At 47.9% G+C, this 13688-nt stretch overlaps 4 protein-coding genes across 4 annotated transcripts; 3 read left to right on the top strand and 1 right to left on the bottom strand.

Moving 5' to 3' along the window:
• Nucleotides 1-95: 95 nt before the first annotated feature.
• On the top strand, nt 96-848 carry E1B28_003954 (uncharacterized protein; the record flags this gene model as incomplete). The annotated part of the gene is made up of 1 exon (XM_043148396.1): nt 96-848. One exon carries the CDS (start codon nt 96-98, stop codon nt 846-848), a length of 753 nt encoding a protein of 250 aa, XP_043012995.1.
• A 101-nt stretch (nt 849-949) lies between these two features.
• E1B28_003955 (uncharacterized protein) lies at nt 950-3849 on the bottom strand (the record flags this gene model as incomplete). The annotated part of the gene is made up of 2 exons (XM_043148397.1): nt 3764-3849; nt 950-3702 (listed from the first exon to the last, which is right to left on the bottom strand). Exon 2 carries the CDS (start codon nt 3686-3688, stop codon nt 950-952), a length of 2739 nt encoding a protein of 912 aa, XP_043012996.1. The 5' UTR covers nt 3689-3702; nt 3764-3849.
• Nucleotides 3850-3874: 25 nt separating this feature from the next.
• Nucleotides 3875-7334, top strand: E1B28_003956 (uncharacterized protein). Its single transcript, XM_043148398.1, has 13 exons — nt 3875-3992; nt 4045-4127; nt 4180-4268; nt 4321-4501; nt 4553-4708; nt 4760-4915; nt 4968-5213; nt 5267-5488; nt 5541-5782; nt 5834-6021; nt 6071-6706; nt 6754-7016; nt 7079-7334. Exons 1-13 carry the CDS (start codon nt 3944-3946, stop codon nt 7205-7207), a joined length of 2640 nt encoding a protein of 879 aa, XP_043012997.1. The 5' UTR covers nt 3875-3943; the 3' UTR covers nt 7208-7334.
• A 464-nt stretch (nt 7335-7798) lies between these two features.
• On the top strand, nt 7799-13216 carry E1B28_003957 (uncharacterized protein; the record flags this gene model as incomplete). Its single annotated transcript, XM_043148399.1, has 19 exons — nt 7799-8341; nt 8401-8418; nt 8476-8499; nt 8552-8665; nt 8714-8763; nt 8825-9004; nt 9059-9577; nt 9625-10488; nt 10544-10562; nt 10616-11536; nt 11589-11669; nt 11725-11806; nt 11862-11921; nt 11976-12117; nt 12188-12335; nt 12389-12616; nt 12673-12712; nt 12771-12847; nt 12899-13216. 19 exons carry the CDS (start codon nt 7799-7801, stop codon nt 13214-13216), a joined length of 4428 nt encoding a protein of 1475 aa, XP_043012998.1.
• Between the last annotated feature and the right edge of the window lie 472 nt (nt 13217-13688).

A 13688-nucleotide genomic window follows, 5' to 3' on the forward strand; every position in this document is an offset into this window, starting at 1 on the left:
CGGGCCAGGTGCTGGCCCCAGCGTCACTTTGATCCTTCCTTCCAGGTGAGGGCTCTTCCTTAAGGATGTATAACATCTAATGAAATGAATAGTTCATGAATACTTTTCTAGCCTTCCGTGCTTCAGTCAAATATCTCTGTTCAAAAAGCGCACTCACACCAGGCTCTCAGAGACGAACACTGCACGCTACATTATGTTCCGCAAAGAACCCTCATAATTCAGCATTACCTTTACCAACATCTGGAGCCCAAAACAAAGCCCAAAGCAAAACACAAAGCCGACCCGAGGATGTTAAAGAACTGTCTTCGAAAACACCCGAAAAGCTGAAAAATGATAACATTCCATTTCAGAACGTGAAACTTGTTCACTCTGAGTCTGGAGCTCTAGTCGACACAACCATGGCCGAAATAAAGGCCATGATGAACAAGAAAACGCACTTTGCAGAGCTGCAGACCACCGTCCCGTTCCCCGTCGTCAAAATAATCAGCAAAGACGAAGCTCGGCAGGTGAAACTAAAGGCAAAGGAAATACAGAAAAGTTTGGCGAAGAAGAGCGTTGTGAAGGAGTTTCAGCTTACGTGGGGCATGGCGCAGGGTGACTTGGAGCGAAAGATGGAGAGAGCTAGGGAGGTATTGGTCAAGGGAGGGAAAGCAGATCTGGTCTTTGCGCGCAAGGGCAGAGAAAGAAGTCCACCGCTTTCGGAAATGAAAAAGCGATTACAAGAGACAATAGAAGGGCTTGCAGATGTCAGTACGGAATGGAAGACTAGGCAGTTTAGGTCGGGTATTGCTGCCGCGTTCTTGCAAGGGATCGAAGGCACTAAGCCCAACGAAACGGAAACGGAATAACTGGGGTTTCCTAACTCGCATGTAGTGTGCAGCAAGCACCAAAGTTTACAATTACTCCTCGAATTCTCATCACAGTAGCATTGAAAACGTATAAACCGTAACTACAATTGCGTAGGAAACCGTCTTTGAGGACGTCTACGTCTGAGCGGAAGACCTTTAGTTTTACCAGTGGGGAGGGTAAACGGAGTCGCGGTTTTTGGTAATCTAGGATATACGTAAGGTCCACGGTCTAACGGTGTCCATCTTGGCTTGTAACGGTACATTGAAGGTGGATTATGGCGCACGAGCAAATACTGTAATCCGATAGGAATTGGAAATCCATACTCCATCATGTCTGCGATCAGCTCCTCGATGTATACATCGGGATAAACCCGAGGGTTACCCAGGTTCGCGTATATCCAACGAGTGAAACGGATATGTTGTTCCCAATGAGTTGGAGAGGTATTCGCTCGACGACGAAGCATCATTGGATGTCGTGTCGCGATCTTCAGCATGGCATTGAAGAGCCGAGCATCAGGCTGGGGGATTTGGAGGGATATGTTTACGCCATTATCGTGTACATGCAATTTTGTGAGTTGACGGTACACTGCTCGAGCGTTCTTCATAAAGGTATTGTAAACAGAAATGGCGGTATGGCCGGTCCGCCGTCGCTTGTGAGATGGAAGTAAAGCCCTCACAGGTTCCTGGAATTTCTTAATTCCTGTAGGTCTCCTTCTTCGAAGAGCATCTTGCGTATAGCATTGAATCATGACTGTATAAGCATGAACCGGTAACAGCCAAGGCTTATTTCCTCCAATATCTTCCACCCAACTGGCCCTCTCTGCCTCTTTGGCTAACAACCAAACACGCTCTGCGAGACCCGTCTGTCCGGCTTTACGCAAGGCGTTTAGAAAAGCGACGAAAAAATAGGGACCATACGGTGCTACCCGGCGAAGGCAAGCCTCCCGCAATGCTTCGCGATGTTGTCTGACCTCAGGACGCGTCGTCCTATTGGGGCGATGACCAACCACATTTAGTTCGGGAAGCAAGTCGAAGAGGAGCTCTGATATCAGCTTTGCGCGACCAGTGGATACTAAGAACGTGATGTAAGCGCTGAGAGTGAACGCGTCCGCGTTTTGTGGAGACACAGAAAGACTTTCGAGAAGGGTGTCGTGTCTCTCGTTTGCCAAGCGACGTAAAGCCTCGGCAAATCTGCCACGATGACAGGGATCTAACGAGAAACACTCTGACTGTGCAGGTGGAACGTCAAGAGCTCTACTTTCATCTTCGTGGTGAAGGCGTAGGTATTTCAACGCGTTCTCTGCTAAGCGAGGTACTCTGAGTAGACTGCCGGAAGTTACCAATATATTGAGGGTGGCGACGTTTGGTGAATGCCATTTATTTATGTAGGTCATGACCCCCTTGGCAAAAGTGAGCGACAGACGATGACGAAGGGTATAGTGGAGAAGGGAGTTGCATGAATGTTTATCAAGAACCGGCATAGCGCTCGGAAGGCGTCCGGACTTGCGTTCAGATCGAGGTTTACTCAAGTGTATAGGAGGCGGTGATCTTCCACTATTCAGATGAGAAGGAAGATGGTTTGTAAGACGCGTCAGAACGCGATGAAAGTAGTCATAAGCCCTAACGTGCTGGGGATTCGGATGCCCACTCGGTACCCAAACTTTGTTATCGACTTTTGGGCAACTGTAGAGGGCCTGAAGTAGACATGCAATCTCCCCAAACGGAAGCTGGCGCCAGTCGAGCAAACACGCCAAATTCGCTAATGCCTGCAGTGCCGCCTGAAATGCAACGTGAAAAGTGTCATCTTCGTTGTCGTGCTTGTCCTTGCTGATGATTTCCGTTATTGAGTTCACAATAGACACCATCAGACCGGCATGAGGGTTCGGAAGAGAAAGCAATGCTTTGGAATGAGTGAGACCTTCGACGGATTGTATGGAAGACTGTACGTCCGTGTTCTCTGACACGCAGACTGGTATAGAGTCTTTGAGCGTGCATGCCTTAATGATGGCAGTGAAAACGAGAGACGCGGCCAAAAGTTCACCATGAAGCAGACACGCCTTGATAACGGCGCTGAACATCCTTTCTGAACGTTGTTGATTGTGCTCCCGAGCTGCTTGTAAGATTTGAATAGCACAACGAATGCTGGGGTTGATGGATACAGCCGGGGAAAGCTGCAGTATCTGGCGGGTAGGAAGGAGGGCTTTCCATCGAATGTATAATTCTCCATTCAATCCCGAGGGTTTGTCGCTTGCGTCCAGAATACCCCACACGACGGCCTCCAACGTTTTTCCGTGGATGCGGACGCCATCTGCAATGAGCTGCTGAGACAATCGGTACGCTCTTTGCCTCAATCCAAGACGGAGCAGGCCATGGAGAAGCGCATGAGCGCAGAGTCGGGGAGAAATAGGTTCCTCAAACGAAAAGCCATGTAAAATTTGTTCCGTTCGTGCCTTCAATCCCCAGTCGTTCGACTTTTGAGAATTTCGAACTGAATGAAGGACAAGCCATGCCGAGGATACCTCCCCAGCTTCCATAGCAATACGTATGGCCTTGCAGGCAGAGCGGGAAATCATCGCACGTGAGAGGCGTTCTTCTGCATACGATGTAGAATGATGTTGGATATGACCGGGAAGTTGGGAAGATGTAACCAAGACGGCAGTAGACGCGTATGCGACTGAAGCGGGTTGTTTCGGGAGAGATATATAATGATTGGAGAATAAAGTCCGTCCAGACGAGGGACGTTTGAAAGATGATAGGGCTCTCAGTGAAACATTTTGAGAATTAGAATGAGCCAGAGCATTCAATACACAGTTAGCTTTCGCGAACCAGGTGCATCGCATGTAGCCTTACATTCCTGCAGATGTTCAGTTGTTCATGATCAGAAGCGAGAATAATCATACGGTTATATCACGTACCAATCCCCTAGATAAAACGAGGTTAACTGAACCTACGACGATGAAATGTCTCTGCTCGCTGTGGTTGACGTTGAAGGGAAAAAAAGCAGGGAGTCACGTGCTGTAGCAGCGGAATTATTCTACTGTATTCAAACCTTGAACTTCAAGCGACGAAGTCGCGTTGTCTCTATCTCGCACACTATGAGTTACGACAGGCCGAATCGTGGAGGATACCGACGAAGATATAGAGGTGAGGCCGTATGCGAAAAATGATTAGCTTCCTTGCATCAACGTTTCTGTAGATGACTATGACGACCAACGGCGAGAACCTATTGAAACGCCTCAAGACAAACTAAAAAGTGCAATCATCAAGCTTGGAGAAGTAGTGAGCAAATGTCCTACTCCTGTTGTTTACGTTTCCTTGATTCCAGTCGAAGGACCCAATACAAGAAATCTCGCGTGTCCAAGCCCACATTCGCACATTACCACCGGTCATCTCGAACCTGTCCGAAGCCTTTCATTTGAGGTGCGTGTCTGAAATTGACATGCCTTGCTTTCTATTGATTTTTCTATCGCAGTGTGACAGAACAGCCGTTCAAAATACCGTATTATGCTGCTTTGTTACGTCTTCTGCACGACAACCCGGCGGATGAGGGAATGGAAGACGGTGTTTCTCTGGGGAAGCAGATATTAGATGAGTTTTGGAAGGGATTCCAGGCGTATGTGGATAAGCTGGCTTGGAGAGAGACCCGGTTCTGCGTACGCACGTTTCCACCATTTTATGTTGATAGTCTCTGAACGTTCTTACAGGTTCATTTCTTTGCCCACCTTACGTCTGCAGGCCTCATATCGGCAGAATCATTTGCTGCTTTGCTACAATCTTTTACGGCAGTCCTGGATGAATTCGGTGTCTCCCATGGTCGTGCCAAGCGCGCTGCTCTTTGCGCTGCTGAGGGACTCATGATCGTACGCGTCTGTATCTGGTGTCGGCAACTTTGAGTTCTCATTCATCTATAGGCTGGAGCAATAATAAGTGCACAGAGCCCGACCAGCATTTCTGACATAATATCAGCTATCCAGACTTACATTGACACAACTTCCAACGCAAAATGGTTAGTTCAGCCAACATTGAAACTGCACACTACCACTATTGATGCAGATTCAGCAGACGAAGTGAGTTACACCTTACTTTTCATTCACATTCACCTTCATACATCGATTGCAGGTACTCGATTCTGCTCTGGCAGCTCTCAAGGCTCTGGAAGCCATTGAATTCGATGGTCCATACCCACGACCTTATGCTGACTATCCTGAACTCGACCCCTCAACCTTCACACCGTTCGACCTTCCATCAGTATTAGTGACACCGGAGGTTATTGAACTTGACGGAGCGACTGAAACGGAGGAATCTACAGTTCAAGTAAGAAAAGAGGAGTGGCCGGAGTACTACATACGACTTTTCCCCGATGACGTACGTCACTAGCTTCATTGACTTGGGCAGGATTTTCTCAATCGCGTGTTCAGGTCACTCCAGATCCCAATACCCCAGCCGGATATGCAGTGCGGACCGATTTGTGCGCTATTGTCGATATATTTGAGGTGAACCGTAAAGAATGTGCACGGCTCCTCCTCGAATATCCCAAGTGGACCCTACCGGGCACTTTCAAGCCACGCCCAGGCGCACCACTTCCGGAAAGCGAACCAGTCGTTACGAACGAATGGCAGCTCGAAAGCACGGTTCTAGAGGTACTGTTCGGATTCCTCTCCGTCAAACTTGTGTCCGGGCTGATTCCTGCAGATCATTCTTGGGTCATCTTTCATCTTGCCAGATTCGACTCACAAACACGTCTACTACATCGGTCTGATCACGGAGGTGTGTAAGCTCGCTCCTACCACAGGTGGACCTGCCGTTGGAAAGTCGATAAGGCGATTGTTCAATACTCTCGCCGACGGCTTGGATGTCGAAATTGCTAGACGGTTCTCCGAATGGTTTGCAACCCATATGAGTAACTTTAATTTTATCTGGGTGTGGAGAGAATGGTTCGTTCTCCCGATGTCCGACGTTCTACTCACTAAATACAATATGCACAGGATTCCGGATCTGGATCTATCAATTCAACACCCCAAACGGAACTTCATCAGACGCGCCTTGGAACTCGAGATTCGGTTGTCTTATTATGATCGTATAGTGAAAACCATACCGGAGGAAATGTGCGCTGAAAGTGCGTATTGTCTCCCTAGTGAGGCGCCTGCCCCCAACTTTGAATTTGATGACCCTGGTGAGCTATTGAAGGAAACTCGAAAAGGCCATAGCTCACTCTCTCCTAGCAAGTCCCCATCATGACGCAGCACAATCAATTCTCAATCTTTTCCGAGGTAGAGCCAAGGCGGAAGATGTTATTGCTCAACTCGACTCCCTCAAGAATACGTTGGAGTCTGAGAGTTCCGAAAACGGACATGTCATCAATGTCGACTCCGTCATGCGCTCCATCGCTATCCAATCTCTCCTCCACGTCGGTTCTCGCTCTTTTTCGCACCTCCTGAATGCGATTGAACGCTACCTCTCCTTAATCCGTTTCGTCGCCAGTGGAGGTGTATCGCAATCAGCCGGTAGTGGTATCCCTGAAGCTAAGACCGACATCCTCAACGCAATTGCAGTCTTCTGGAAAGACAATTCTCTAATGGTGAATGTTGTCTTCGACAAACTGATGCAGTATCAGATTGTCGATCCTGTGGATGTGGTTGCGTGGGCGTTTGCGTACGCCGCAGGATTTCAAAGCGACTTGCGGACACCATTAACCGTGACGACATTCGAATGGAGCGTAATAAAAGGTGCCATGGATAAAGCCAATGGTCGAGTTATGACTGCTATGAGAAGATTGGCCGCGTTGAGAAAGGAGGACGATGAGACGAGAGCGAGGGCGAAAGCGGGAGATATGGATGTTGATGGGGATCTGAAGCCAGGTATACAAGTTCGCTCCTCCACGCCACAGGATGCTGATACGTATCAGAAAATGAAACGACCACGATTGAGAATCCTGCGCTGGCATCGGCGTTCAAAGCTTTTTCAAGTCTTACAAAAGAACAAAAGAGCACGTTATCGCAGGCTTTGGAAGGTTTTGTAGCCTGTCTTGCTCCATCACCCAGTTCCACCGTCGGTCCGGAGGCGCAGGCAGTTTTTACTGAGAAATCATGGCACAATCGTACCAACTGGGGGCGTGAAGAGTGGTGTATCTGGGAAACTTGGGGGTGGTACAGACATTTCTGTCGAGCGGTAAGTCATTTACCTTATAATCAACATTGAGTTTGACGCTGACGAACTCTTTTTTGTGGTAGTATTCGCCATATCTTCGCAATTATTCCACAACTCTGTCAACGGTGGCGTTTGCGCGACTTGAGGGCTCTACGGACCCCGCAGCTGAACTCTTACAAAAGATTTGGAACGTCGCCATTGGGCAGGAGTGATTATCCTCATTGACCCGCTCATTTGCATTTCTCCTAGATTACTTATCTTTGTATTAGTCCGTCGCTTTACTCCAACTGCGGCTCGCTAGCGATGCCTTTGTATGAAATTTAAAGAAAATTGTGGGAGGAAAGAAATAAAAGGAGAGACTCGGTAGAGCGTCTACAGGTAATCCGTCCATAATCTGCTACCTGAGCCTCGCACGATGCTGTGGCGCGTACCACTAGACTATTGGCCTGGTGAGGGCTCCTTTGCTCTATAGTTCCAACACTCTATTTACCAGTTGTTTATCGTGGCTCGGAATGGTGCATATCAGTATAGGAAGATAACTGAAGCTGGGTTGAATCAAGCGGTTTCGTACCGGGTCGACAAATCTATCATATGGTTAGCAAAAAAGAGAGCATTGACCGATCTGTCTTCTTCCGTATCACTACTGAATGTGACCCCAAACAAGGTTTGCCATCAAACTCGTGGCAGATTATTCAAGCTATATCGATGATCAAATCCCAACCCATTAATGAGTCAAAACTGCGAATGTGCACAAGGCAGCGGCACGCCGCTGCTCTCTTTCTTTGTGTCCTACTCTTCCGCCCATGTCCACTCCTCCTTCAAGGGAGGTTTGCAGGTTTTTTGAGAAAGGGAATTGCAGAAATGGCAATTCGTGCCGGTTCTCACATGATCCCACTTCTATCCATCGCCGTCCCAGACAAGGAACCGCAAGTCGGGACCCCCTTCTGCCCAGTACCTCTACGCTACCTTCACCACGTGTTCGGGCGGGCAACGAGCGTGCCCCGCGAGGAACTTGCGATTTCTTCTGGTCTACCGGCCAGTGTAACAGAGGCTTTGATTGCACCTTCAGGCATGCCCAGAAGCCAAATGGCACAGAAAACTCGCAGTCACAGGTACACGAAGATGCGCATCCTTCCGAAAATTTAGATTTTTGCACTCCTGAGGGTCTAGCAGAGACGAATGGGATTATTCATGATCGCCAGTACTCATTCACTCCTGCAGAAGCTCACAACCACATCAAGACATTTACAAACCCGAAATTCGCTTTCTCTCCCTCACACCGTGTCTCCCAGATGACACAGTTAGCAACAATTTTAGCCAGCATTGACAAGAGAAACCCATCGTGGGTGAGTCCTACCATTAATTTCACTGTCAACATTACAACCTCTAATGATCGATATCACAGGACTCAGAGACTTCTCAGGTACGTGTACTGTTTCATGAACCTCAAACGCATTCAAGCAGTTTTCCTTTTTTCAAGTCATTTCTTGAGATGATTGTACAGGTGAGCCAAAACGACATAGATGTAAAGACTACTGACCCATTCGATGTCACAGAGTACGGCCTTAAGTAGGATTCGAGAATTACTTGCGGCTGAGGAAGTGACTCCCAGAATCGGTATGGGATTTCAAAAGCTGTCATTCCAACGCGGATATTTTCCAGCCCTACAGGTAGATGTTGCTTATCTGTCGTATAATTTTATACTCACTCTTTTACAGTTTTTCACCTCGGAATTGATACTCAGATCTACCCTACGCCATAACATAAAGTAGGCCATGTTGCTGGCGACTTTTAGCACTGTGACTGATCCCCATTCTTACGTGTTTCAGTGCTTTGTATACGGCCCTAAAGGATAGCTTTGACAACGTCTCGGACGTAGTCGCAGTATGCGTCGACAGCATGGTCAATGCACGATCTTGGAAAGATCCAACGCCTGGACTTCCGTCGCCATACAACTCACAGTTATCCGGTGTCGTTCTTTTCTCAACATTGTCGACACTCCTACACAAGTCAGTCGCGGTACAGTTGCATAAGTGGTGTCTCTGGAACTGACATTGGCATAGATTCTTTCTTTGTTTCAAACGCGACGCCGTCGTTCGACCGAATTTCGTCGCGATTGTAGACGACTTGATGAGGTGGTACACCACATGGGCCGAGGACCCAAGCGCATTCGGCGACCATCTTGACGCAGGTCGTCGCCAACTCACTCTTAACGAATTGCAGCGAAATATCGATCGTCTTCAGGAGATAGTTCAGCGGGAACATATCAGTATTGAATCAAAGAGAAATCGTCCAACCCGAACAAACACGTTGAGCATCGCTGATAAACGCCAAGCGCTTTTGACGCGCCTCGAACAGAGTTATGACCCACCAGGTGTTTTACGTGCCAATGGTCTTCCTCGCCACGACAACGACGCCGAGAACATATCCGAAATCCGCATCGTTCCCACTCGTCAAGAATTGTTATGCGACATTGCCCCTTATCTTCCTGTCAATATCTTTGAAGCTCCCCATCATTGCGCCGAGGGCTCGATGGAAAGACATCTTGATACTCACTTTCGACTCTTGCGGGAGGAACTCATGTACGTTGGTCAATCTTTACTGTTTGATACTAACTGAGATTTCGAAGTGCGCCTATACGAGAATCCCTTGCTGTCCTGCAGGTGGATTTCAACACCATGGCCAATTGGAATAATCGTAGTCACACCCATCCTTATACCCCAACTCAGATTGAACAGATCATCCACAAAAATGGGGGCCTTTACCGGACCAGTGGCTATAATTCTGTAATGTTCCAGGTCTACACCAACGTGGAATTCTCTCCTGTAGAGGCTGTACGCCGCGAACTCACCGTGGGTCTTATCATGGACGCACCGGCAGGGAACGCTCGAAATGCTGATCGCAAGGTCAGAGAAGAGTATTGGAAGCGCTCCAAAAGGCTTGCTGGTGGCAGTCTTGTCTGTCTCTTGATCGCTCGTGGCGGAAATCTGTTCATCTACCCCGGTATCATTCTATCGTCAGGTAATGACATCGCCGAATCTGCAAAAGTTTCTCAACTGCAGATCGAAGTCCGCGCCCGGTTCTTTGACCCTGACGTTGAGCTCAAAGCTCTACGTCGTGGCAATACGAAAACTGACCGATCATCCTTTACCCTTCTCATCGACAACAACATCATGTTCGAGTCGATACGTCCTTTTTTGGAGACGCTGCAATGCGCTGAACCCACATCAATTCCTTTCTACCGATATCTCTCTCAATACAGCGAGTTGCAGAACTTGGAGATATATCCCCCTAAGTTTGCTTTGTCTCCGAGATTCCGGTTCAATTTGGAAGGCCTTGCAACCAATGGTGCATATATACATCCTTTGAATGCCACAGATCCCCTGTCTATTCAACGTTCCCGTTTGGAGTTGCAGGCCTCAAGCTATCTTGACCGAAGTCAATGTGAGGCAATGATCGATGTGCTAACACGCGAAGTTGCTTTAATTCAAGGGTAAGCTCCTCTATTTTCCGACGATTTCCGGTGGTTAATGTACTGCGCAATCTAGTCCTCCTGGCACTGGCAAGGTGAATATCTTATTGACCATGAGTCATTAAAGGAGGACTAATATCTTCTGCAGAGTTTTACTGGGAAGGAGATCCTCCGTGTGTTGTTTGCCAGTAAAGTCAAGCCGGTCATTTTGATTGCTTTTACAAACCATGCCCTTGACCATATGTTACTGTCACTCTTAGACAGTGGCATCACCAAGAACTTTGTCAGACTGGGTTCACGGTCAAGCGACGAGCGCATAGCAGAATATACGTTGGACAAGATTGAACAGTCTCGTCAGACAAATTCTGATCGCTCCGTAGGCAAGGCCTATCGTGAAATGAAATTACTTGAGAAGGAGATGGCTTCGGTCCTGAGAGACATTCAGATACCTGATCCAACGTGGCCAGAGGTGCAAGAATTTCTCGAAATTCATTATTCTGAACACTTGGAATCTCTTCTTAACCCACCGTACTGGATCGAACATCTTTTCGAACCGATATTTGGTCAGGAAGAAGGGGAATGGGAGGTTATACAACGAAACAAGAACCGCGGTGGTGATAAGCATCTTGTCAATACGAGATACGGGCTTTGGAAGAATGGATACGATATCCAATTTATCACACCTCCTTCCGGAACATCAGACAGGAACAAAGACGAGGATGAGGTAGGGAAGGGAAAGGGCAAACAGAAGAAGAAGAAGAACCTGAAGAAGCAGAAACCGGAACCGTCGCCCGACCAATTTGCAGAGCACAACCAACGTTTGAACGATTTTTTCGCGCAGCTGGGCTTCGATACGATACCTCCCGTTCCCGCAGGATCCCGGCAGGTCCCGGAGTTACTCATGGTCAATAACATATGGACACTCTCGTCACACGAACGACAGTCTCTCGCTCGCAAGTGGGAACAGGAATTGAGGGAAAATGCGTATAATTCACATCTAGAAAAGTATCACTCTCTTCGCGATGAGTATGAAGGTGTCTGCAGACGATATAATGATGTGAAGGACGAGGTGCGCCTCTGAACCTAACTCATCTGTTCATTGTCTCTAACCATGAGAGCAGAGTCGACGTCGATTACTCTCGCGCGTGGATTTGATTGGTTGTACCACCACTGGTGCAGCCAAGTTAACGTCGCTGTTGACCGTAAGCTGATTTTCTGCGCTTTCGCAGTCGAGGATAATACTGACGAATCATCGAGACTCTTTCACCCAAGGTAGTGCTGGTCGAGGAAGCCGGGCAAGTTCTTGAAGCACACATCCTTGCATCGTTGGTTCCCAGTGGTGAGTTTTTCCAAGAACTCCCTGCTCAGAGATTGAGTTTTTGGCACCACTCAAGTGGAGCACCTCATATGTATCGGTGATCCGCAGCAACTCAGGGCAACCCTGGCAAACTATAGTAAGCCTACATCTCTCCTTGTCCGGCTAAAGTGGTGACCAGTATCACTTTCAGACCTCTCCATGGACAGCGACCGAGGGAGAGAACTGTACAAACTCGATCGCTCATTGATGGAACGACTGGCAGACAACGGACTGCCCATGTCCCTCATCAATGTTCAACGACGGATGCGTCCCAGCATCTCCCATCACATCCGGTAATAATTGAACCTATCATCAGAGCGCATGCTCGGATTTCTGACTCATTATGGTTCCTGTGTCCAACAGAAAGATCCTATATCCACGTTTAGAAGATCATGACTTTGTTACACACTATCCACCAGTCACGGGGACAGAGAAGGATATATTCTTCTTCAGTCATACACATAGCGAGGATGCCGCGGAGGAGTCAGTCTCCAAAACGAACAAATTCGAGGTAAATCGCATCAAGCTGACCTTCTCACATTGACGCAGACTGAAATGTTCCAGGTCGCCATGGTCGTAGACTTGGTCAAGTATTTTTTGCAGCAAGATGTGTACAGCGCTCCTGGGGACATTGCGGTGCTATGCGCATATCTAGGCCAGTTGCAAAGAGTAAGGGCCGCTCTGAGAGACCTTAAGATCGCTGTCTCTGTGGATGATCGTGATGCAGAACAGTTAGACAAACAAGGGATGGAAGAAGAGGCGGTCGTCGAAGAAGTGACTGTGGCTAGACATGTGAGTTGTTTATTGGCGGCCATTTAGAAGAGCAACACCTCACAATATCTCGACAGATACGTCTAGGGACCGTCGATGTCTTCCAAGGAGAAGAAGGTACGACGCCATTATCCATCTATTCATCTATTCTGACCCCAAGAAAATCTATATGAAGCCAAGATTGTCATTGTGTCACTGGTGCGAAACTCGGGTACATTTGCAGGAGATAATGTGCCGATTGGATTTTTGAAGGTACATCAGCCCTTTACCTGACATGTTTATGTTCTCTGACCTCCGGTTTAGTCCTCCAACCGTATCAATGTAGCCCTTTCTCGTGCTAAACACGGACTGTACATCCTTGGTAATGCGTCCAACCTACGTCAAAATGAGACATGGAGAACCATTATCGACGAGATGGAGGCTAAAGACCAGATTGGTTATGGGCTACCCGTCTCCTGCCCTCGTCATCCGGATCAAAAAGCGTTCATTACCGAACCGGGCCAATTATCGCAAAGAGCACCTCTGGGTATAGCTGCTAAAACAAACGTCTTTTATACACTAACAGCTCCGTGTAGGGGGCTGCACATTGCCATGCGATCACCAAATGGAATGCGGCCATAAATGCCAATCTGTGGTCTGTCCAATACAGCTGTGGAAATTATTCAATGAGCCAATTTTAAGTTTCAGTGCCATCCAGTTCGCAACAATCATCGCGGTATGAGGTGCGACATGCCTTGCCTCCGAACACCCTGCCCTCGAAGCCATCCATGTGAACGACTATGTTCTGATGATTGTGGTCGGTGCGAATTCCCCTTGTCAAAAGTCAAATTACCTTGTGGGCATATCGCAGAATCATTACCATGGTAAGGGTCTTCTTATACGAGAAGCAATATGATTGACCGCTTGAACGCTTCATAGCTACCAATTTGACGATCTCAGTAAAGTTAACTGTAAAGAGCTGGTCGAGAAAAAACTTCCGTCCTGCGAACACACGGCGTCAATGTCCTGTTCTCAATCACCCCAAAAAGCGCGCTGTACTAAGGTTTGTGAAGGGACCATGCCTTGTTGTGGCCGCTCTTGCAAATCAAAATGT

The sequence above is a fragment of the Marasmius oreades genome, chromosome 2 (assembly GCF_018924745.1).
Source record: "Marasmius oreades isolate 03SP1 chromosome 2, whole genome shotgun sequence".
Taxonomy (NCBI): Eukaryota; Fungi; Basidiomycota; class Agaricomycetes; order Agaricales; family Marasmiaceae; genus Marasmius; species Marasmius oreades.

What these genes read in the sequence shown, in the direction of transcription:
- E1B28_003956 (XM_043148398.1), top strand. Translation starts at nt 3,944, where the DNA reads ATGAGTTACGACAGGCCGAATCGTGGAGGATACCGACGAAGATATAGA. An exon ending in ATGCAGATTCAGCAGACGAA is followed by an intron (nt 4,916 to 4,967) that starts GTGAGTTACACC and finishes CATCGATTGCAG; the next exon opens with GTACTCGATTCTGCTCTGGC. An exon ending in TACGACTTTTCCCCGATGAC is followed by an intron (nt 5,214 to 5,266) that starts GTACGTCACTAG and finishes TCGCGTGTTCAG; the next exon opens with GTCACTCCAGATCCCAATAC.